This window comes from Oculina patagonica, chromosome 9 (genome assembly GCF_052425735.1).
Source record: "Oculina patagonica isolate OP01 chromosome 9, crgOcupat, whole genome shotgun sequence".
In the NCBI taxonomy this organism is placed as follows: domain Eukaryota; kingdom Metazoa; phylum Cnidaria; class Anthozoa; order Scleractinia; family Oculinidae; genus Oculina; species Oculina patagonica.
In genome coordinates, this window is record NC_135766.1 from 30,647,917 (window position 1) to 30,672,180 (window position 24,264).

At 36.9% G+C, this 24,264-nt stretch overlaps 2 protein-coding genes and 2 long non-coding RNA genes across 8 annotated transcripts in view; 3 read left to right on the plus strand and 1 right to left on the minus strand.

Annotated features, from left to right (window-relative positions):
- The window catches only part of LOC144664677 (stimulated by retinoic acid gene 6 protein-like), a 36,541-nt gene extending 28,757 nt beyond the window's left edge, over positions 1-7,784 (plus strand). Inside the window, exons 19-22 of one of the 5 annotated variants that reach the window (XM_078525861.1) lie at positions 858-914; positions 1,653-1,697; positions 6,928-6,975; positions 7,403-7,784. In XM_078525861.1, coding sequence (XP_078381987.1) covers positions 858-914; positions 1,653-1,697; positions 6,928-6,975; positions 7,403-7,575 — 323 coding nt within the window. In that variant the 3' untranslated portion in view covers positions 7,576-7,784. The remainder of the gene's footprint in view (positions 1-857; positions 915-1,652; positions 1,698-6,927; positions 6,976-7,402) is intronic. The other 4 variants (XM_078525863.1, XM_078525864.1, XM_078525865.1 and 1 more) reach the window with 4 other exon arrangements.
- A 1,223-nt stretch (positions 7,785-9,007) lies between these two features.
- On the plus strand, positions 9,008-12,271 carry LOC144664858 (uncharacterized). Its single transcript, XR_013572869.1, has 2 exons — positions 9,008-11,843; positions 12,240-12,271. It is a non-coding gene; the product is annotated as an uncharacterized LOC144664858 (long non-coding RNA).
- Positions 12,272-13,377: 1,106 nt separating this feature from the next.
- Positions 13,378-24,264, plus strand: part of LOC144664624 (uncharacterized) — a 44,153-nt gene continuing 33,266 nt past the window's right edge. Inside the window, exons 1-2 of the mRNA XM_078525770.1 lie at positions 13,378-13,472; positions 13,840-13,928. Of these exons, the coding sequence (XP_078381896.1) occupies positions 13,440-13,472; positions 13,840-13,928 (122 nt within the window). The 5' untranslated portion in view covers positions 13,378-13,439. The remainder of the gene's footprint in view (positions 13,473-13,839; positions 13,929-24,264) is intronic.
- Positions 18,966-22,452, minus strand: LOC144664856 (uncharacterized). The gene is made up of 3 exons (XR_013572867.1): positions 22,267-22,452; positions 20,093-20,201; positions 18,966-19,084 (listed from the first exon to the last, which is right to left on the minus strand). It is a non-coding gene; the product is annotated as an uncharacterized LOC144664856 (long non-coding RNA).

The window sequence follows — 24,264 nt, forward strand, 5'->3', positions numbered from 1 at the left end:
ACCTCAAAAGAGCTTTTGGTCACTAAGCTCACGACTTGGGCAAAGAAATGGCATGAAATCGGTCAAAAATCATGCCCATTTCTTTAAAAGTGTCAAAAAATGACTAAATGTTTACTTTCTAACCCGTTTTAGTGATTTGTTTAAAAATCTTTCGCCACTTGCTCAACAAATCAAAACTATAACCAAAGCCAATCGTCTCTCGCTCGCGCAAGTTTTCCTGTACTTCGTGACGACTACATGTATTTGCTCCGTTTTTTTTTATTAGTTCATTGAATTGTCTTATGCCCTTTGTGATTTGCCAGGGTAATTGCTTTGCTTTTGGTTTTACGACACCCAGTTGCTCTATATATGAAAGGTTTATTAAAATTTAGTCTAGATTTGTGTGTTGTTTAGAAATGCTTCTTCAACGCAGAATCGCCACTCTGTATTAGCTAAGAAAATAGTGAAACTGTATACTGCACAACGTTAGGAGCATTTAATTTCCTTGCGATATGTTTTCGCAAATGATTATGGGAGGCTACAAAAACGTGCTCTAGATATTATAAATTACGACTTATAAATTAAAATACCCAGTGTCTGCCTTATAATGAAAAAAATGTCTTTCCATTGTGTATTTTTCGCCTTATTCCCATAGACACTTTGCAAAAAGAACGCCCAAATTTAAATAACAACACTATGTACATCCTTAGTCTCGTGTGGATGTTTATAGACAAAGGAATTTTTACGTGGACGTGAGGCTTAGGATGTACACGTATTGTTATTCACATGCAGACGCCATTTATGCAAAGGGTCTATGGTATGTATTGTATTGTACGGATTTCTATACTTTTGCTTTGTCTTTTTCTCGTCAATGGTAGAAGCTCCGACCCGGCCCAAACAACGCTCCAATTTTGCAGATCCAGAGCGTTCTGCAGGTGTGTGGTATATGCGAGTTCGAGTACTTATAGTTCCAATCAAACTATTCAACATACAAGTTCTCCTTACTTGTTTCGGTTATTATTTTTGGAAATAATTGGGAGAATTTCTTGTAATAGTTGAGAGTGTATCCCATATTGGTACAGTGACTTGGGCTGTATGTATAAGTGATGACATGTTTGTATGGATGTTGTAAAGGAACATTTATACTTATTGGCACGATTCACTTACTTATTCGTTACTTTTTCGCTGAATGAGTTCGACTTTGAACTTTAAAGGGACTATGTCACGGGTTTAAATAGATTTTTGAACAGCCCAAATAAATGTCGCAGGAAACTTAAAACAATGGTCCATTTTTAACTCGGAAAAGAGTTGTAGTGGGCGAAATGAATTCACTCCTTCACTCCTTCATTCGTTTCCTGTTAAACATATATGCACGCAATGCGTGCAAGTGTTTTAAGGCCTCTAGAGAATTAGACCTGGACCAAAATTTCCGGAAATTCCGGTACAAAATCGAATGGAACAGAAAGTTTCTGAAAACTCGTTTCGAAAATTTTGGTCAACTTCTGGAGGTTGTCCTAAAATTCCGGAAAATCGGAATTCTCAGAAAATCCTGTTCCATTCGCCAATTTCTGCTCGGGCCCAGTTTTTCCCATCCGGAAATCGACAAAGTTCGACATTGCGGTCATTCCAGCTGCTCAACACTGATCAGTGCTCGTCTTGTCTTCTTGCGGCAGATAGCTTAACTGCGCTATTGGAACATGAGTGCTTGGCAAGCTTTGGTAAGTACCTTATTACATGAAATTTTCGCGACACGTTAATTTCGCGATTTTGAGGTGCGCATATTTCGCGACACTTAAATGTCGCGATTTTGCGAAAATTTTGTATTTTGAATCACTTTAATTTCGCGTTTTTGAGTAGGACACAATTTACATTTCCTTGGTAATATTATTTTACATGCCCTTGAATTACATAATCCTTTATCAAAGGAACAATAACTTCAAAATTAACAAAAACGCAAGGGAGGGACTAAATCTCGGCAAAAGCAACAACAGAGCAGTTTTCACCCTGTCTACAAGTAGGTCATGCTTGTACATACATGAATAATTGTTCTTGAGTCAATTCGGACGACAACATTCATTCACATTGATTTTAGTGGTACTAAACTTATTATTTCTTGATAATTGACACAATGTGGTCACTTAATTTTCGCGTCATATTATGTTCGCGACACTTATTGTTTGCGTCACTTTAATTTCGCGATTTTTTTTGGAATCGCGAAATTCGCGAAATTAACGTGTCGCGAAAATTTCATGTAATAAGGTAGTTCGAAAATACGTGCACACCACGTATAATTGTCTTAAACGAATGCGATACTGAGTAAAGAGCACATCTTGTACATCCAAATGTTTCAATAGATGTCATAAAAGCAGATGACATGTATGTGTTTCCAATGTAAACTTTTTGCATTCTTCACGTTTAAAAAAGCGTGGAGCTACGTTTCTGAGCTAAGTGAAAGGAGAGAGGAGTTGAAAATTTCGGAAATTCAACCAAAAATTTTGATCCAATGGATCGCCCATCTCTGACTACCTACATCTCTTGTTTAATTACCAACCGAAATATTGTATTAATGTCAGTTTTCTTGAAATACCGTATTTATTCGGCTATAAGCCGAGATCGTAATCTTTGGGTTTTTAGAACGAGTTAGACTCTGACAAAAAATATACCCAAAACAGTCGGCTATAAGCCGAGACTAAATTTTTCCTTCAAGCTATAAAGCAATCTACGCGTAGCGATTCAACATATTCGTTGAAACACAACTATGTAATTGAAAAAACAACAAATCGCTGATGAAAGATGAATTTATTAAATAGAACCGTATACGCGTGACCAAAAATTCACCTGATTTCAGAATCACATCTCAAACAAAAGCTACTCGTTTTTTTTTTTTTTTTTTTTTTTTTTTTTAATAACTTTATTCAAATAAAATAAAATGTTACAAGTACAGCACAAGTAAAACTAGAACGATATACAACAAACAAAAAGAGAAAAAAAAAAACAGAAAACTAACTACAGTATAACAATTCTCCAATACACTATCAAGCAATTTTAAATACACTATGTACAGTACATTTCCATCTCTAACGATTAATTTAATTTGAGAAAGGGTTATTAATCTTCAAGGTTCGACAATAGTTATTAAATTTATTTTGGAATTCTTTTAGACTAAGTTGGCTGTCCCACACTTTATTATGAATTATGTAATGTCTTAGATATATAATAAAGAGGTTTTCTATTTGATTCGTGTGATCAGCTGTTTGATGTTCTGTTCCAAAGAGTAAAGAGTAATTATTTATAACCAGAGACTTGTTTGTTTTCTGCTCAAACCAATTACGTGCACTGGAAATAAGGTCGAGCACTGATTTGCATTGAAAAAGGCAGTGTTCTATCGAGTCCTCTTGTTCACAATAGATACATTTTGCGTCTTTGGCAATATTACAGAATGCCAGCTCTCGTTTAGTAAAAACAATGCGATGTAATAGTTTAAAAGTTGTTTGTAGGACTTTGGTATCTTGGCAAATAGCTTGAGTATGTTTAAGACAGTTTTCACATTCTTTTGTTACATCACTATTAAAATAGTTGGACCATTTCCGAAAGCCTGTGGGCTGCGTGTACCTTCCTTCAATAAATAGTCTAAAAGTCCTTACATTTTAATTTAAATATATCTATTTTGGTATTTTGTCCTAAAGCTACTGGTTTACCATTATGGAAAATCTCCTTATCGATGCTATTATTTTTGCCTAAAAGAAACAGGCGTTTTGGAATCGCTGATATCATCTGATAGAACTGAAGAAAGCTCGATTTAAGGTTCTTGTATCTGTTAGTAAAGTCATTGTAAGTCATTATCGCGCCATTGTCTTTTAACAGATCTTGGACAGTAACAATATTATTATTAAACCAAGATTTCCAAAACACGGTCTTTTTGTCAATAAGAATCAATTTGTTGTTGAATAGAACGAATTTTTCTAGATTTTCTTTGTCGTAGAGGCATTTTAGTTCTTTAAAATACAATAACATATTTCTGTAAAATGCTGGGATTTGTTTGTCCAAGCTCTTCTCATCATAATTACATTTCAGTATAAATTCAATTCCACCCAGTTTGTCTAAGAAGTGTTGTGGTATTGTCTTCCACTTACATGGCCTACCATCCAAAAGCCGACTGATCCAACTTAACCTCAGTGCTTTATTCATCAAAAAAATATTGGGCAACTTAATCCCACCTCTATCAATATTTTGATATAACACCTCTCGTTTTATTCTATCCGGTTTATTCTTCCAGAAGAATTTAAAAATCAACTTACTTACTTTTTCAAGTTCAGACTTAGGTGCTTCCAACATGGACATAGAATACACAATTGGACTGATTCCAAGTGCTCTTATAATCACTGCTTTTCCAAACATAGTCAAATCCCTGCTGCGCCACATATCAAATACTGTTTGTATTTTTTGTACTTTGATCGAAAAGTTTTGTTTCAAGGTTTTTTTCTTATCATATGAGTGGTAGGTTCCAAGAATTCTGATTGCATCGCTTGTCCAGTTTAAATTAAGGGGTTTAGCTTTGCAATTTTTATCTTTCCCCAGCCAAACTGCTTTCGTTTTTCTTTCATTCAGACACAGTCCTGATAGCTTTCCAAAGTTTTGTATCAGGGCAAGTGCATTCTCTACAGAAGGGATATCTGCGCAAAGTAGTGTTGTATCATCGGAAAACTGAGTTAACTTAATCTCCGTGTTAAAGATTTCGATCCCCTTGATGTTTTCCGTTCTTCGTATTTTGTGTGCTAGTATCTCCGCGCAGAGAATGAATAAGTAAGGCGAGAGAGGACACCCCTGCCTCACTCCCCTGCTTACACTAGAGAAGTTTGTCATGAAACCGTTGTTCAAAACCGATGTTTGTATACCTTCATAAAATATTGAAACCCATCGCATTATATTATTTCCAAAATTAAATTTAGCCATGCAGAGTTAAATAAATGACCATTCCAAAGAGTCAAAGGCCTTTTTGAAGTCTATAGCTACCATTATACCAGGGCTGTTACAGTTGTCCAGATAATTCATCACGTCATTGATCAGTCGGACGTTTTCGCCGATAAACCTCCCTTTCACAAAACCTGTTTGATCCTCGTGAATTAAAACAGGGAGTAGCGTTTCGATGCGTTTCGCAATCACTTTTGCTATTATTTTGTAATCCATGTTTAAAAGTGTAATTGGCCTCCAGTTTTCAAGAATGAGAAGATATTCATCATCCTTAGGTATAAGAGTAATTACACCTCTCTTCTGTGAAATTGACAATTCACCTTTCTTAAAAGCTGCGTTATAGCTGTTTACTAAGTCATCACCCACTGTTTCGAAGAAAGCATCATAAAATTCTTTTGTAAATCCATCGTAGCCGGGAGTCTTATTAGGACTGAAGGTTTTCAAAATCTCCTTACACTCTTCTTTAGTAACCTCATGTTCTATACCGTCTCGCTGTTCGTCATTTAGCTGTGGTATATTCAGATCTTCTATAAATTCATTAAATTTATCTTCACTTAGAAAAGTTTTGGATGTGTACAAGTCTTCGTAGAAATATTGGATTCGATTTAAAATTTATTTTTCATCCACTAAAATTTTATCATCTTCGACTTTAAGCTCTGCAATTATCCAAATTTGGCTTGAACAGAATACAGGCGCCTTTTGAATGAGTAGTGCCATGTGTGAAAAACATTTTCCCACCCCATTCTGAACACCAGATTTTTTCGTCCTCCTTTTGACGATAAGTTTCTTGCAAGAAATAAACATCGCAATTTTGTTCTTTCAAGTATGCAAATACACTTTTCCTTTTGACTCTTTCTCTTAGTCCCCTGACATTTAGGGACAATACCTTAAATTTGGCAGTCATGAGTATTCATCGGTACCCTTACCGCGCTTAAAATTCAAATTATCGATGAATACTCGTACTGTTTGCATTCCCTTAGGTATTGGAGCAACATGAAAACATAATAAATTAATATAAGATACACTGAAAACGGTAAACACGATCAACAGAAAATAAAACACGCAACAAATTTTAAGAAAACTGTGCATAACTTCACTAACAAAAACACCCTTTCCCACTCGCGGCTTACATCTTAAGTTTTGGATCGCTCAAATAAGCCGAAGAAGGCCACTAAATACAAATACTGTTTCAGCTACTCGTTTTCAAACAACTAAACCTTCAAATTGAAAGTTGTTGCTGAGGTACAGACCGTTCAGAACAACTGCAAAATCGCCAGAGAATACGGGATGATTCAGTGAATGTTCAGACCGTCGCAATTCGCCAGATCAGGCGGGTAAACTTTAGATGTTATCAAAACAAAACACGATGTGCTGTTACCGGTATTGTCGAGTATCCTGAACCCAATCAAACTATTTTGAAGTGGTTTCTTTTAGCAAAGAAGTCGTGGTATAATAAGTTTTCGGTTTTGAACAAAAATATTACATACAACCGATTTCTGTCAGATCGTGTTATGGGCGCTTTCCATTCGACCAAAATTCCGGTTTGAAATTCCTGGTATTCCCTGTTGGGAATGGAACAGTATTTTCCGGTTGTTTGCACCAACGAAGCAAAACAAATGGCGGACTCGTTGCCTCTTTACTTGCTTTGCAGTTGTTCGACGACTCTCAAGTTAAAACGAACGATATGTTCAAAGATTATGTTTTTCGTGGGTAAAGTTGCCTACCACTTATTTCAGAACAGTTAAGACCAAAAAGTGCAAAATCCCCGTAACATAGTCCCTTTAAACAAACTGATAATACGTATCACTTATTTATTGATAGTTTGTCCGTCCGTTTGCTCGTTTGTTCATTCGTTCTTTCGTGTGTTTTTTTTTTTTTTTTTGCTCGTTCGGCGTGTTTCCGTTTAATGCCCAGCCCATCGGAATTGGATTCATCGCACCCTTTATGAAGCAGTGTACCGTTTTCCTTTACTTACAGAAAGAATGGGAGTCCTTAATGTTAACAGGCCTGTCACCAATTACTCCGGTAGGTGGCACCCAACAACCATCTATTTTTTTTTTCTCCTGGAATGAATAAGCAAAACTGTGGTCTAGGCAATGTCTATATGACGGTTTATTAAGGCCTGCTCTAACACTACAACAAATTAGTAAACCGCTTCAGCAGCAAATTGCAAAATAAGTATAATTATTGCTTGGTCAATAATGCTACGCCTTTCAGCTTGAACTAGAGTCTAGGGCTACCGTGCTAATAGACCATATTCGTATTCTCGGTATTGGACTGGAACTAGCTTGCAATGGAGGCTAATGCCGGGGAATATCAATGAAAAGAGTTCCACGCTTTTGCATTTGAAAAGATACCTCGCATTAGCCTCCATAGAAAGCTAGGTCCAGTCCAATACCGAGAATTCGAATATGGTCTATTCTAATTGGAAATATTTTCTCCTGTTTACTAGCTTTTCATCGTCGTGAGCCCCGCCTTCCGCGCATGTCTCAAAAGGCGGTCAACCGCTGGTTCTTGGCTGTGACACTGCTGCGTAACCCATCACTTGTGAAATATCGGTGCCAGCGCCGTGCAATAAGACCTGTTGTGAGCCTAGGAAGTATCAACATTGGCGATCAAATTTAGAGGATTCCAGACCGGTAACATAACTAGTTTGGTAGCAAAATGTTTGCTCCACAGGCGGTATTTGTGAGATTTAGGAATACGTTTGTGGTTTGCCATAGATGGCAAATTATAAGAGAGGTTAAGCTCCACGTTCTAACGGCAAACGTGAGATTATTGCCGGTTCTGTTTACTTTGTCTTCAATTATTGAATCAGAAAAAATAGAAAATAATTTAGGTATTCACACCAAACACGAAACTACCGACTTTGACCTATAAGCGGCAAACGGCAAAAGTTGGTTCTTACCGTTCATGAGAAAATCAAACGTAAAGCTTAATCTCTCTTTAGTCTCCGCCCTTATTGTTCTAGTGAGACGTAGAATTAGACCAAAGGTGTAGTGCATTTGCCATTTCAGTTGATGTGTTTTCCAATGAAGACGGAACGAATTAGCAGACGCTCTGAGCGATTAGTTTGTCTCTTAGTGCCTCTCGGAAGATGAACGAAAGCAGAAATTGTTCTCTTTCTAGCCGAATAACTTTCTAGCCCTGTCTGTACACTGACAAGCATAACAAGATGGATAAAAATATTGGCCAAGGTCTTTTTTTGTTCGTCTCGGTCTATAAACACGCAAAAAAGGACGAGGCCAACATTCCGCCATCTTGACCTTACGCTTCGTCAATAAAGGATTTATGATATGGCGACAACAGCGATAACAACAACGACAAATTAGCGGAAAAGTCGCGGGAAATCTCGAGAGGGCGGGATAGGTCTATCTTTGTTTGTTTTGTTTGTTTTTTTTTTGTCGTTTTTTCAGTTTCTATCATGTCTGATCTGCTGCTTTGTGCCCCCTTAAGAAAATAATAACTACAAACGCAAAATTTTTCTTTAGCCTTTCTTTTGCCTTTCTTAAGGGAGTATCACTGAGGGAAAAGTAGCTCGCTTAATGCGACGAAAACCAGAAAAAGCTGCCCTGAACGCAGACTTCACCCTTTGACTTGACTCGTTTGATATAAGCTAAAACAAAATGATATTTTGACATAAGGTGGGGTGCATTTAAGACAGTTGCCATACTAGCTTTAATTAAGGTGGCTGGTATTGGTTTTCAGCACTTTCCAGCTCTTATACTTTGACAGGTCAGTACAACAAAGTTTTATTAGTTGCAGTTACAATAATAGTATCAAATAAATGCCCGGTGATTGGTGAATACATTTTGGTTATTTTATTGACATCGCTGGTTACCATAGCGACAGTATATAATAACCAGTTAATAATCTGTTAAAAACTTAAATTTTCAAAAATTTAAGGTGCCTCTGATAGAATTTTTTTTAACTTCGCAGAAAGTTGTATCATAACATGCTAATCAATGTTCAATAATAAAAAAATGGGGGTCACCAAGCTCGTTTTTGAGTTATAAGCATTTAAAGCCAAAATTAAAGGTGTTTTTAACAGGCTATACTGTTGTTGTTGTTGATGATGCTTCAATGATACCATTATTGTAGCATCAACTGATAAGGATTTGTTGTACAGACCCGTCAAAGTATAAGACCTTAAAGTGCTGAAAACCGATACCAGCGGTACAAGATAGGGAATACAGAGGAAAAAAAACGACAAAGAGCAACAAAAAAGTTATTGTAGCAGTCTGATAAAGAAAACGTTGTCTTTCCACTTTGTGGCATTTTTAAAGAATAGTTGTAATTAATTAAGGTTGTCACAAAATTATACAGTTTAAAGTGATTTTACTAGATTTAAAGAAAGATTTAAAAATTAAAAGTTTTCAGAAATGTAGATTGTTTCATCATGTCTAAAGCGGTAAGTGGACGCAAGTAGTCGCAAGTTCAAGTACAGACTTGCGTGTGACAAGGGTTGAAAACTTGCGCCTACTTGCGTTTCCGTTTGGCCAGGACTTGCGTGCTTTTGCGTTGACTTGCGTTCACTTTGGTCGAGATCAAATTTGCACTTTAGTTGAACGCAGTTTTGCAGTTTACTTCAATTACTGAATTGAAACGCGTAGCATTTTAAATGGCTTTTTTGCAACTCGTGACTAAACTTGCGTGCACTTGTGACTAAACTTGCGTGTCCGTTTGGCCACCCAACGCAAGTCTGTACGCAAGTTCAACTTGCGACTACTTGCGTCCACTAACGTTACCGTTTGCCAAGGGCTTTCATCTTAAAGTAGAGTTAAGTAATTTCTCTATAAAAGACTTAAAAGGTCATAAAAATAGAAATAAATATAATTTTAAGTATATGTTACTGTTATGTGGCAGTTCGTTGCTGTAAGTACTGTTAATATAAGTAATAGGCACTTTAAGATATGCTACGGCGAGGCGCTACTACGGCAACCGTAACCAAAATGGTCTAGGGAGAGTACGTCTCGGCAGTCCGCCAAATTTAGGCCCCGTCCACACTGACCCGGGTAAATTTGAAAGTGCATCTTTTTTCCCCCGGATAGGCCAACCATCCACACTGAAACGGCGTTTTCGGTCACCGAAAGCGGTACTTTTCAAAAACGCTCTCCAAAGAAGCGTATCATTTCTCAAATTTACCCGGTTTAATGTGGACGGAAAACATTTTAAGCGGCGTTTTCAAATTTCTCCATTTTCAAATTTACCCGGGCCGTATAGACGGGGCCTTAGTGTAAAAGCAAGGCGAAATACAAAGAAACATGGCTTAAGGAGTTGAAATTCCATTTAATTTAGTTTTTCCGGCACAGCCAAATGACTTTGCTCAAAGAAAGACAGCTGTTGTGTGCTTTGCTAGGTCTAAAAGAAAAGTTCTGAACGAAAGATTCTTTCTACAGCAGCAATACACAACCTAGCCTGAATTTCAGACATCCCTCTGTGCTCGCCTGCTTGCCAGAAGGGACGTCTGAACACATTTGGGCCTAATGCCGTCCAGTGACGTCACTACCCGAAAACCGGGTAGTGATTTTGATTGGTTGATTTAAAAATTATTTGCATAATTATGTGAAATTATGACTGAATTTTACCGCGCGAGGATTGTAATTTGAAAACGTTTGGAACGAGTTCGAAAGAGTTCACCTTCCCAGAAATGAATTTATTAGTCATTTACCTTGAGTTTATTAATTTATTAGTTTACCTACGGATGAAGAATAGTAATGGAAATCGGTAGGTTTTAAGTTGGCGGCATTCGTCGCCTCGACATGCAGTGTTTTGCCAAATTTATATGTATTCTTGATTGTCAACAAAGCCGCTCGACGCTTATGTCCTGCAGCCTCGGTGAGCCAGTGATTTCTGAACTCAGTGCCCACAGTCAAGTAGGATATTTTTGTCTTGAATTCCAATTCTTGATGCCTCTGTAAACGTCTAAATTGATTCATTTAAGTACTCACGAGTGTGTTGTATTTGTTCGCTGCGTAACATATTATATTTTGATCGCTATAGATAAAGCAAATCAGTTCAGATTAAATCGGTTCCGTAAAAGAAAATAGCCTGCAGTCGATTAAAATCTCATTCATTTGTCTCAAGTTTTCAATAGTTTACTATTAAAACAATTTTATACCCTGTAATCCTTTATTGAAGCGATTTTTCTTTCACAGTTTCATGGCCTCGACAGAAACTTTTCCGCATGAATTAAAACCAAAGTGTAGTGACGTCACCGGACGGCATTAGGCCCAAATGTGTTCAGACGTCCCTTCTGGCAAGCAGGCGAGCACAGAGGGATGTCTGAAATTCAGGCTATACACAACCGTACAACAATTAAAATAGATGAAATGTTTAATTTTAAAAATACGAATATCGCAAAGAATATTGAGTTACCGACTGTAACGTACCAGTACTCACCGAAGCAAAATGGTAGCGGATACCTATTCTCCACTAAACTCTCAAAGCAAAAACAATTTTGCATTAAACGAATTTGTCAAAATTAATTCTTTATAAGCTTATGAGCGAAAAACTCGACAACTGTTCGACTACAATTAATTGCGTTCAAAGGATATAGCATTCTTTGGAACTCTTAAAGGAGAAAGAGGAATTAAATCCGACATACTACCACTACGGCAAAACCTCCCGACTCACGTTGTCAGATTTTACTCTACGGCTGGACGTGACTGAGTGACATGTGCAGTATCTTATTTTTTGAGAAAGTAGTAGCCGTAGTAGCGCCTTGCCGTAGCGTATCTTAAAAGTGCCTCATGTAAGGTACTTTGCGGTCGAATCTGTTTCCGCAACAAAACTACCTAACTTAAGAGTTTGGAACCTAGTTATATTACGGTCTTATTATAAAATGCCGTGTTACGAATTAAACTGTTCAGATGTTGTTTTAAAGGGACCGTGTCACGGATTTTAGCCAAACTTAGGCATAGGAAATGACCATCAAATTTGTTTAAATGTATAAAATAACCTCTTAAAACAGTGAAGGAATATTTAAATAACAAACCAAATGCAAAAGAAGGTACGGATGGCCAAAAGTGTCGAAGATTGAAACGGATTGCGATGTGGGCTTTTGAAATATGGTCCGGCGGAACAGTTTTCAAAGATAATCTTGTCTGCTTGTAACTTTAATTTATGACGCCCGGGAGACACATTTAGCTGCAAGGAAGCTATGCTTTTGTCATTTAGTATCAAAGAATTAATTTCTTTGCAAAAATTTAGTTTCATAGCGAATATTTGGCAAAATTTAATAACATAAGATTAACTTAGCCGTGACATAGTCCCTTTAAAGAGCTAAGCTCATTAAAAACAATTAAAATTGTACACTGTGTTCTTGTTGCTGTTTCACTCTTCCTTTGCATTTCCTCGAACCAGGCGTCACTCCTTAATCATACGCGCCGTGCAGAAAAGATTGGGACCAAAACAATTCCCAACATGCTCTGCGTTACCCGGTTACCGCCAAGCAATGGAACCTGAAGACCAGGACGAGGATACACTGTTTGAGGCTGCCTTTTTTTATTATTATTATTTATTTTTAACGACAAAACAGGAGCAAAGAAAGCGAGCGCGAGTGCAGTACGCGATGGCTTGGTGACAGAGGGCTAGCGAAGCAAGCAAAAAAAAAGGCTACGTCAACACAGGGCCGGCCCGGAGCGGATCGGCTTCAGTTTATATGAAACCGTTTGGAACCGATCTAGGTGTTTATTATACGGGATCGTTCTCGAATTGGTCCGCAACGGATCCAATACTGAACCTGCAAATCAACAGGTCCAGTCCCTGTAAACAAAAGGCCTATCCGATCCGACTTTCGGACCGGATCCGTTTGGAAGCTAAAAAATACCAACCGAAAGCAATTAAGGCTAACCAAAGTGCTATTCGGGCTAACCAGAGAGCACGTTAGGCTATCCTCGGAGACCCAAGAGCAGTTAGTTGGGGCGGGGGAAAGTCTACACGGGCAAAAAAAAAATCGCGAGGAAAAATCAAGAACGAAAGATATTTTTTCGTCCGTTTAGGCTTTCTCCCGCCCCCACCAACTGCCCCTGGGTCTCCGAGGATGTAGTTAGGCTAACCGGATCCTTGTTAGATATCTTCTGTAGAGTAAATCGTAATAAAAATGCATTTCTTTGTTAAAGCCTCTATTTATTTCTCCAGTAGTAATTCATAGAGGCATCCGAATGGAAAGAGAAAATATGAAAAAAAGTTTATATATGAATTGTTGTGACGCGAATATTCGCCGATATTCACACCTGTTCTCTATAAGATGAAAAATAAATACAATTAAATCGTTGAGGTGCATCTTCCATGACAAAACCTCTGACAAGTAAATAATTTAAGAATCGCTTTGTTTGCTCCGAAAAAAAAATACTTTGAAAGGATTGTCTCCTTTTCAATGGATGTCTTGTAAAGGATGCAGTCAGATGGATTAATAATTAAATTCCTCAGAATAAAACCAAGTCGTGCACGCTCCAAAGATTGCTTTTCTTCCTCAGTGCAAAATCATGTTGGCATTTTTTGGATTATTTGTCTTTCAGGTGAGTTTTTTTTTTAATATAGGCACACTTTTCTTTATTACTTATTTTGCATTGAAAAAACTTTCAAAATGTTTACGAATTAGCCGCAATCCCCCCATTTTTTCTATAAGAATATATTTTTTTTTTAGAATATCGAGTTTGAAATGTGCGAAATTTTAAGAATAAACCCGAAACTAGGATTTTGAAAAAACTATAATTTAAGGTTATATTTTCCTTTAGATTTTCATAGATAATGTTTTTTATGAGTTAAGGTGCCTACCATTAATTTTTGAACAGTTTAGGCCAAAATTCTGCGAAATCCCTGTGACATAGCTCCTTCAAAGCTCCGTAGATACTCTTACTATTTTAATAAATCTGTTTTGTTTAGGTGATGCAAGTAGAAGCGAATAACTGGCAAGGGTCTGATGACTTATACATCAAAATGTCTATAACAAGTCAACAGCCTCTTATCCCTGGGTAAGTCTGTTTAATAAGAGAGGTATAAACTCTTAAGGCAATACGGTATCATGTTGAATGCAAGTAATTGAGTAAAGGAATATAAAGGTTGGTTTTTGTGAAATGTGAGGCAGTATCGAAGACATTAAAATACACCTTTCCAAAAGGGAAACACTTATAAAAACATTAAATTATAATTTGACTTTCCGAAGCATGACTTATTTTATTTTGAGCAAAGTGGTGCATCGAAAATAATGTGGTTTAATACTTGATCTAATTCCTGATATATAAATTACCCTTCTTGCATCGAGGACCTGTTTCAGTTATTAATTGGCTATTCTTTAGTTTCCTATATTTTTCTTTTTGTTTTTCGAATTTACAGCTATATTATGAGAAAAGTCAAAAATGAAATCATAAGAATTTATGCATCCGGTTTGTTAACCGATAGCGGCTTTTAAACCCTGACCGAATATTCGACCTTTTTGAAAAGGGAAATTGCCCCTAGAGCTAAATCAATTTGTAATAGTTCTGAATATTACTTAAAGGAAAAATCGATCCAAGGAAATTTATGAAATCGCAGTTGCGAACAACTGATTTTTCCTACAAGGCTACAATTCAAGTTTTACCACTCTAGATTAGAGAATTTTCCTCTTTAACAGCAGTCTTTTGGCAAATTGTTTATTTCTTCCTTAAAACAATTGAAATTTAAATTAGTCTAGCTGCGTGATATAGAGAATTGGAGTGTTAAAATTGCTTTCATATAAAAGTAAATATTGTTTGGTTAAAAAGTGAATTAAAACATTTTTATATGTGACAACACGAAGAGCCCTATTAAAACTCTGAGATTGCAGACTGTAATAATACGCTAGCTTCAACGGATATTTTCAACTCATTGTAGAATTAAAACTTTATCCATTTGATAAGCTGCATAGATTTTGAAAATAAATACGTGTGACGCCCACATTCAGACACACAATTTTATTCGTACGAATAACGGAAACAATCGCAGCTTTTTGTAAAGCTATGCACATTAAATTACAATAACACATTTATTTCTGTCTTGCTGCGGAGAGTTTTAAATATTTCAGTGTTTTTTATCAGGAAAATAGAAAACCGATGTCTCTTTCCCAGGCTCAAGGCTTTGTTTTTATAATTAGAAAAAAACCGTTATTATTCACCTCCCGATTAAGAATTCAACGTGCAGTCATAGTGATATTTTTCGAGGTTCCAATGATATAAACTGGTATCCAGATCTCCTACTTGCCTGCGGATTTAGGTGGCTTTGAAATTTAAAAATAAAAATAAAAAATAACTCAAGTTGAAGTTCTTGAAGTTCCCAAGTTACAATTTGCAAATGTGGTAAAATCCTCTCTAATTTATATAAATCAACTCGAACTAAACTACCAGGAAGGAACTAAGAACTAGGTCAACTGTATACAAGGCTCGAACACCGCAAGGTGCAGTAATGGAAAAGAGGTGTTTGTTTCTAGAATACATTCAACTGGAGAAGGTTTAAATGAGGGGAGAGCGCTTATTGGAAGAAGGGCGCTAAATCAACTTCTATGAGCAGAAAGTCGACGAAACGCAGAGGAGGGCGAAACGTTTAGCTAATTGTCTTATTAGAAACTTGCTACGATCGTGTTCTAGAAAACAATGAGAAAACCAATCAGATTCGCGAATAGAACTAGGTCAACTGTATACAAGGCTCGAATACCGCAAGGTGCAGTAATGGAAAAGAGGTGTTTGTTTCTAGAATACATTCAACTGGAGAAGGTTTAAATGAGGGGAGAGCGCTTATTGGAAGGAGGGCGCTAAATCAACTTCTATGAGCAGAAAGTCGACGAAACGCAGAGGAGGGCGAAACGTTTAGCTAATTGTCTTATTAGAAACTTGCTACGATCGTGTTCTAGAAAACAATGAGAAAACCAATCAGATTCGCGAATAGAGTCTATAGAACAGGGTTGCGTTTCTACTATTTAAACAATAGAGTGCCGGTTTCTGTCGAGTAACTATCAGCTGTTAGTTACCCCGTGGCTCCGGGTATTTTTCTTCGGCGGGCACTATTTTAACAATAGAGTGTTTCTGTCGAGGAACTATCGGCTGATCGTTGCCCCGCGGAAATTTGATGTTCTTAAAACAAATATTAGCCCGAGAAGCGCAGCTTCGAGGGCAAACATGCTAGTTTTAAGAACATCAAATTTCCAAGGGGCAACTATCAGACCGATAGTTCCGAGGGGACTCTGTAAAGTGCGGATACGGACGGCGGATGCGGACGGCGGATGGCGGATGGCGGACGGCGGACGACGGACGGCGGACGGCGGATGGCAAAAAAAAAAAAATTCAAAAAATAAAATAAAAAAATAAAAAATAATTAAAATTATTTTTTCTCAAAGGGTTCTTCTGATTGGTTCACAGCGCGGGCAAGGTTCTCCTATCTCTTCCCACAGGCCACGGTAACGCTTTCGTGAGTTTCATTTCGCGGCGAGACGAACGAACCCATGACAGTTTTGCTCTCCAAAATCGATGTAGTTGCTCACAAACCGATTTTTGAAAGGGAAAATAAGCAGTGGAATTGAAGGCCTTGAAGTTCTCCAAAAGGCGAGTATTCATTCTCCATATTAACAAAGTGAAGTTATAGTTTTATGACCGTGGTTTGTCAATCGTTGTTTGTGTATTCGCACTGATTTCACGCCATTGCGGTTAACTGCAAGTCGGCGCTTTACAGACTCGATTTATCCTTTCAAACGCCTTGCTTCTCTGCTACTTTTCTCCAAACTCGAATACTACTTATCGCCATTCAAGAAAATGAGATGCTTTATTTAAAAACAGTCAAATTAATTCTCGGAATATTGTGCCTTGTGCAGGCGACCGAAGTACATAAGCTTATTTCAGCTTCATTCAAGTTTCCCTTTGCAAACTATTTATCAAAACAAAATACTGTGGAAATCAACATTGACGTTTTTGACTCGTTTAATACAAATCCCAGCCTGCAAATAAATATATATACTACCATTTTCATTTTTGGAGCGACCGTGAAAGGCAAACTTTTTTTGCGTTTTCTCACGTGTAAAACATTCAAGTTTGTCTAGACAAACTGTCGCGTTTTACAAGTAAACCATTCAACGTGGGTGTCGGTAAAACGCCGACTCGGGTCGGGGCCGGGGCCGAGGTTGGGGTCACTTTTTTAATTTTTTTTTTTTAATTGACTGATTCACTGAAAAATTCACAGAAAAATATATAAAGTTTATATTAGCGTGTGGGTCATTTCGAGTCGAAAAAAAGAGCATTTTCTTCACAAATTCGGCACAAATCTTGATCCTTATAAGATCAAGAGTAAGAGAAGCATTTTAGTTGAGGTCTAACAGGCGAGAGGTGAAATTTAACTTTTACAGTTTAGCGATAAGATGTTGTTTACTTCTCTGTAATCGAATATTTTACACCCGCTTATAATGTTACGTGCATACCCTTACCAAACACAACACTATTTGTAATATGTTTTTTAACTGTTTTTAAAAACTATTTTTTAACTATTTTTGAAAAACAGATTAAAAATAGTGTTTAAAGTATATTTTTTATGTAGTTTTTGACTGTTTAAACTGTATTTGTAATCTATTTAAAACAGTATTGAAACGTATTTTTCAAATGGTGTTTTTGAGCTGTTTGAAACAGTATTTTAAACATATTTTGAAACGTTTTCAAGATTCCAAAGAGTCAGGTTGGAATTTAAAATATATTTCATTCAAACAGGATTACAAATATATTTTAAATTCTCACACTATTTGTAAACTATTTTTAAAATGTTTTTTAACTCTTTTTAAAAACAATTTTTTAACTATTTTTGAAAAACAGATTAAAAATAGTGTTTAAAGTATATTTTTCATGTCGTTTTTGACTGTTTAAACTGTATTTGTAATCTATTTAAAACAGTATTGAAACATATTTTGAAATGGTGTTTTTAAGCTGTTTAAAACAGTATTAAAACATATTTTAAAAACTTCTTCAAGATTCCACAGAAGCAGGTTGGAATTTAACAAATTACAAACAGGATTACAAATACATTTTAAATTTGGTGCTTAAAATAATAAGTGTTTGGGTCGAGTACATGAAAACAACAATTAAGTGTGGCTTCACTTTGAACCAAAACAAAGGAAAGAATGGGGATAAAGGTGGTATCTGTTGTAATTATTGAGAAACAACACTGTACAGGAGAGGTGCAGGGAAGGAGAGGGGAAGTTCAAGCGTGAAGCAGGACAATTTGAAAGCTCGTGCTTCGTGCTCTCCCTCGCTTGCGCTTCGCGCTCAAACTTCCCTTCTCCCTCCCCTTTGAACGCCGGCCACGCAGGCTATGTATGACCAAACATGTATCTCTAGATGTCAAGCCTGAGGCTTTCAATAGCAGTGACCAACAGCCAAAAATAAATTTCTAGCTGACACTCACTCTGCTTTCATACTCTCAATCCAAACTCTTTAAAAAGTGCATTCCACAATTTATGAATGAGCAACAACTGTAAGTTGTCCACTTTACTTTACAAACACTGAGTGTGAAATAATTTGTAAAAGATTTTAAACACTAAATTATGAATACTCTCAAAAAAAACATACATGTGCATACAGCGGATTCAAGTTGAGCGTTTAACGGCCACAGTTGTCATGTTCGTTGTCACGGTTGAATTGTTTCCGGTGCGAGGCAAAATGACAGACGTTGCTAGGCGGGAATGCAAACGTTCTGTCTGGGAAAACAACAACGTGCTTTTTCCCAGACAGAACGTCGTCATTCCCGTCTAGCAACATCTGTCATTTTGCCTCGCAACGGAATCAATTCAATGGTGACAACGAACGCAACAACTGTGGCCGTTAAACGCTCTTGAAACTTGAATCTGCTGTAAATACATGTACATGTATATAGCTGCACATGAATATGTAAAGGACCTCAGCCTCCATCATTTTCTATACCATTGAAATAATGAAAATTTAATTGCACAATGAAATGGAATCTTTTTTGCAATAGTACTGCAACTTATGTCACAGTGTTAAAATGAACATGACATGCTTCACATGGCTGCTAAGGGTTCTTTTAATACTTGTTTAATTGTTATTTCTAACTTATTCTTAGCTCAACAAGTGTACACGTATCTGCAAGGTTTTCCTTTTGGCCAGCTTGTTCTGTTGGTATTTTTCTACAAAGATAATAAAAAAATAGACTTCAAAAATTAATTAATTTACATAATACAATTATGCACTCATAATACAAGATTTAACATTATGAAACCCTAAGAAATGATCTTCATGATTACATTTAAAAAAAATACAAATCCCATTCCTTTTGTGTAAATGTGATCACTTATTCGGATACACTTAAGCTTTATAATGTACGTAAGTTCATCATTAGAGGAACATGTAAACTCTGATGATAATGCGTCAGTCAATTGAAACCCTGGTCTCCTGACCCCCAGGACTTAGCTGGGATTTAACATGTCCAAAGCCCAGGGTTCGAAGTAATGGCTGGTCAACGACAATGTCCAGACTGATTGGGGAGTTGACCAGTCAACCTTTCGTCTTGCAAGTCATATGTTGACCAGTCACATTTTATCATATTGAAAATGAAATAAATTAAAAAGTCCATGCTGTAGCTTTGTATTGCATAACTTTGATCTGAAATCCTGGGTAAAATGTGTAATGTGTAATGATGATAGTACGGGTTTGTCTTAGTACTAACAGTGGAACTATGGAACTCTTGGTAATGTCATGCATCAAGTTTTAGACTCTAGGTTATAATAAAGTATACAATGAGTTTTGGTCCTGAATATGCAACAGAATGCACCTTTGACTATGCAGTTTTTCACCCACTTAATGAATGTAAACTTTCAGTATAGTCCAAATGGCCTTGGGCCTTCTGTCTAAGAATTAAAATAAAAATGCTGCTTTCACTTAATTCATAGCCTGCGTCGCAGCCGGACGTGTGGCAAAACCTTGGTATAGTCCATCTGCGAAACACAGCCAAAAAGCTTGTTCTGATATCCTGCAGGTTTGCAAGGATCTGTGTATTCATTTCTGATTGGCTAGTTTCACATTACTGTCATTACTTTCTAACATGCTTTTGTTTTGTGGTCACGCTGACAGACTTTCTTTGTTTATCCTGTGCAAACAGAATGTTGGCGCGAAGATTTCCAAAGATAGCAGAGTACCTCGCGTAACAGACAATCTCTCTCCAAGCGCACACAGCAAGCGAAGGAAACTGCTAGCGAAGGAGTACACCTTGACTGCTAGGAAGTCATAGGAAGACTTCAGTCAAAGCTGTAAAAGAAGCGGTTTGAAATTAATCACCTTCGAAATAAACAAGCTCGCTGCAGGAATTTTTTGGAGGTCACAATGCATGTTTGAATTGCCAACAGCCATGGCAAATCTTTAATTTTCCACTTTCTCCAATTGGTAATTACAAAATTGTCTTTTAATACTGTTTATAAAAAAAGCTGTCCATCTCAGACTCTTGATTTAGGCGATTGCGTCGAACTGTTTTCATCCCGTCTTTCGAAATAAATTTCATTTTAGCTTAGTAAGTCTTGCTTGACCAGTTTTAAGTTTGATTTCGTCCGGTGACAAAGCGCGTTTGAAAGTAATATGAAACTAGCCAATCAGAAGTGAATACACAGATCCTTGCAAACCTGCGAGATAACGGAACAAGCTTTTCGGCTGCCTTTAATTTCGCAGACGGACTATACCAGGGTTTAGTTCGTCTGCAACGCAGGCTATTAATTCAGAGCAGCTACCAGTTCGAGCAGATTTAAATGTGCAAGTGACTGACTTTATTCATTCATCAATAATATGTACATTGTACAGAGCTGCCATTTTGAAATCAAACTGTTGATTGGGCTAGACTTGGCAAAGGAATGCTAGGACTACAGTCCTCGCTGATCAATAATGAAGACCATAAATGAAATGGGACTGAAAAAAGGTTTTGTGTGACAGAACAATATTATCCATGGTTAGCTTAGGGTACATGTATAATCACTGTACATGTACATGTACATGGGACTGGACCCAGGCTTGTGCTTACATGTACATGTAAATGGAACCTTTCTGAAACCAGTCTGGTACGGAAACTACAATCCCAGCTTAAAATTGTTGACACATATTAAAAATTAACAATAACTGGTATTCACCGAAGTGGAGGTGAATAGTAATCCACCATGTTCACTGACACTGAGGTGAATAACTGTTTTAGTATGCACATGTACCACACAAGTTGAATAACAAGCGGACCAAAACATCACTTTTGGTAAACAAAGCGACGCTTGAAGGCAGTTTGTTTCTCCTTGACTACTTAGAGTTGAATAGTACTTTGCTAATCACCTCCGAGTTAACCAATCAGCATGTGTGTAAAGCACTATTCACCTGTGTGTTACAGTATATACTAAAATGTACATGTAATGGCAGTTATAATCGCATGGCAAATTTAACACTTGTTTTTATTAAATCTCATCACACTCTCAAGGCTGCAAATAAGTTTTTTTCACTTGAAAGGACATATCTCCTACTAAGACACCATCGTGGTCGCCAAAAAAAAAAATATTGTGGTTGGACATTACCAATTTGTTGCCGTAAAATGAATTTGTGATCAAAAAATTGTCCGTACTACATTATGTCCGACTACAATGCCATTTCATCGGACATGAGCAAATTTGGTAAGCCAATGTCTGGTGACTGACTGCTATTGCAGCCCTGTACTCTGCTCTAAATACCCCCATCTCCCATCTCGCAATCCAATATTGTATGATTGTAGCAAAGAGCTCATGAAAACAAACTACCACATTGATAGGGGAAGGGGTTGGAAAAGTGGGGCGAAATTAAACCATATTACAATAAAATAGGTCCTAATAGTTAGGTCACTCACATACGTGTTAATATGTACAATGTAAAAAACTAAACTGATTGCATCTTCATATAAATTGAGTGAAGTCAAAGCATTAATTTATAAAATCCAAGCAACGAAATATTTTAGTGAGCCTGATTCCTTCACTTTGTTTTTGCATACGAAAGAAATCGGATTTAGTCTATAAATTATTTCGCAGGCTGAAGTGAACTGAACTTATAAAGCTTACTGAACGTTCTGTTAAGTTGAAATTACAGTGCAGTGACATGAATAATGTACTACAGTATAGAATCCCGATTTCTCCAGCCCTTGGTTTCTCGAAACTTCCTCCAATAACTGACTTTTCCCTTGTGAAGTATTTCTCCGTAATTTTACTCCAGATTTCTCAAAGCAGTTTCCTCCGGAGGTTCAAGATACACACAACTTTCGCGTCGTGTACATCTGCTTATGTGATAGATCTTTTAAGTGCTTAAATCAATTCAAGCTTACCTTTAACGGTGTCATCAATCCATACGGCTGGAAAATGCATCTTTGCAAGGTGAATCGTCGATTAAGAAACTATTTCAGTTGAGATTTCAACCAACTATGATGGAACATACGTGTACAACTCTGAGCTCGTTTATATATAAACGGCTAAAGGCAAAATTTAAAATGGCGGTGTGGTTCGAGAAGGCCCGGAACGGATCACGTGGTCTGTAAAATTAATGATTAAACACACACGTGACAATAGCGCGCCCAATTTGCAAAGAGCTGTACGCTGGTGGGAGAAATTCTTGGATTACAAGCACAAGATTCCTTTTGTGAACAAAATCTGGGATTCCATGGCTAAGCAGAAGGCGCCTTTTGTGTATAAAGGTCTCAGGTATGAGATTAATTAACATTTAATTCACAGATCCCGTTAATCACGGCTGTCCGTCTGCCGGGAGCTTGCAACTCGTCCCCCGTCGATCCCCCGGGAACTCCTGTGTTTTGTTTTCACTGGGTTTCAATCGATATCCAGACCGGCAAAACTTGCTTTTTCGATTTGCCTATAAAATATCTAGAAGCTTATAATACCTACGAGGCTCTTAAACGTCTATAAGTCGGTCCATTTTCCTCAGATCTTCAGTGTGCGCGAAATGAAGTGAGATAAAACGGAGGCGGGACTGGGGATAGGGAGTAAGGCAACCTCTCAAAATAGTGCAAAAATAGTGTATTTAAAATATGTTTCTATGTTGATCCTGCTTTTAGTATTTCAAAACCACATTGTAAATATTCTAGTCACCTGAATAAAAAATTACCGTATGTTTAATTCAGATTTTTGTAAAACGTGATCATGAGTTGATATTTCAAATAGATTTTAAATATTATGTTTAAAACCTGTTTTATACTGTTAACTTGTAAACCACACTTTAAATATCGTATTTTAAACCTATTATACTGTTAACTTGCCAACTACATTTAAAATATCCTATTTTAATCTGTTTTTGTACTGTTAGTCTACAAACTACATTTTAAGTCAACAACTATAGCGGATACAACATTCAAAACATTGTCAAAGTAGCATTTTTAAACTATTTAAACTAACTGTTTGTGGTCATTGTTTTGAAACAGATTTAAAATGCACTATTTAAACTCTGTTTTAAAACAAAAATACCTTGAAAATAGATAGAATTTTTTTTCAGTATCATAAAATACGTTTCAACTATATCTAAAATATAATTCAAATCGGGAGCAAAATTTAAACTTTTTTACAAAATAGCACAAAAATACCTCTAAATGCTTAAAAATAGTGTTCAAATCGTCAAAATACTTTCAAATCAGCTTCAAAACAGTTTCAAAACACAGTTGGTTTGGTAAGGGTAGCTATCTTTTTACGTCCGTCTTTCGACATCATCTTTCGACAGCATCTTTCGACGTGCTGTTTGAAATGAGCCAATTAACACCGATGGATACCCTTGTTGGTTTCACCCACAAGGTCAAAAGGTCATTCTGGTGGGCTGTAATTGGCGGACTTCGATCCGTGTTGTTTGTTTTAACTAACCGCTATGCACTAACACTGAAAGCGGGTGTGATACTTTCTCGTCAGCATAACCTCAATTAAAATGTCTTTCCGCATTTCGGTCACGCAAATTGGAGAAATGGCTAGATACCTCCACTTATATTTAAAACAATAACAGAATTTAGAAACTTAAAGATTGCGAGACATGTTAATGCGAGCTTCGCTGTCTAAACAAAACAATTCTGCTTCCTTATAAATATTTTTTTGGATACGAAAGGCGGCTTTATTTTAACGGTATAAACCTGAATTAATTTTCTCTTGCTACACAAACGCATGGGCAATAAGATTTTAACCTAAGAAAAGTTTATGCTGTGTTGGCGAGGAGATAGCGCTCAGAAAGAAGTCGGCAGAGAATTCTATCCGCCAAGCTGTCGCCTGTTAGACCACAAATTTCTTCTTTTATACTCTTGATCTTATAAGGATCAAGATTTGTGCCGAATTTGTGA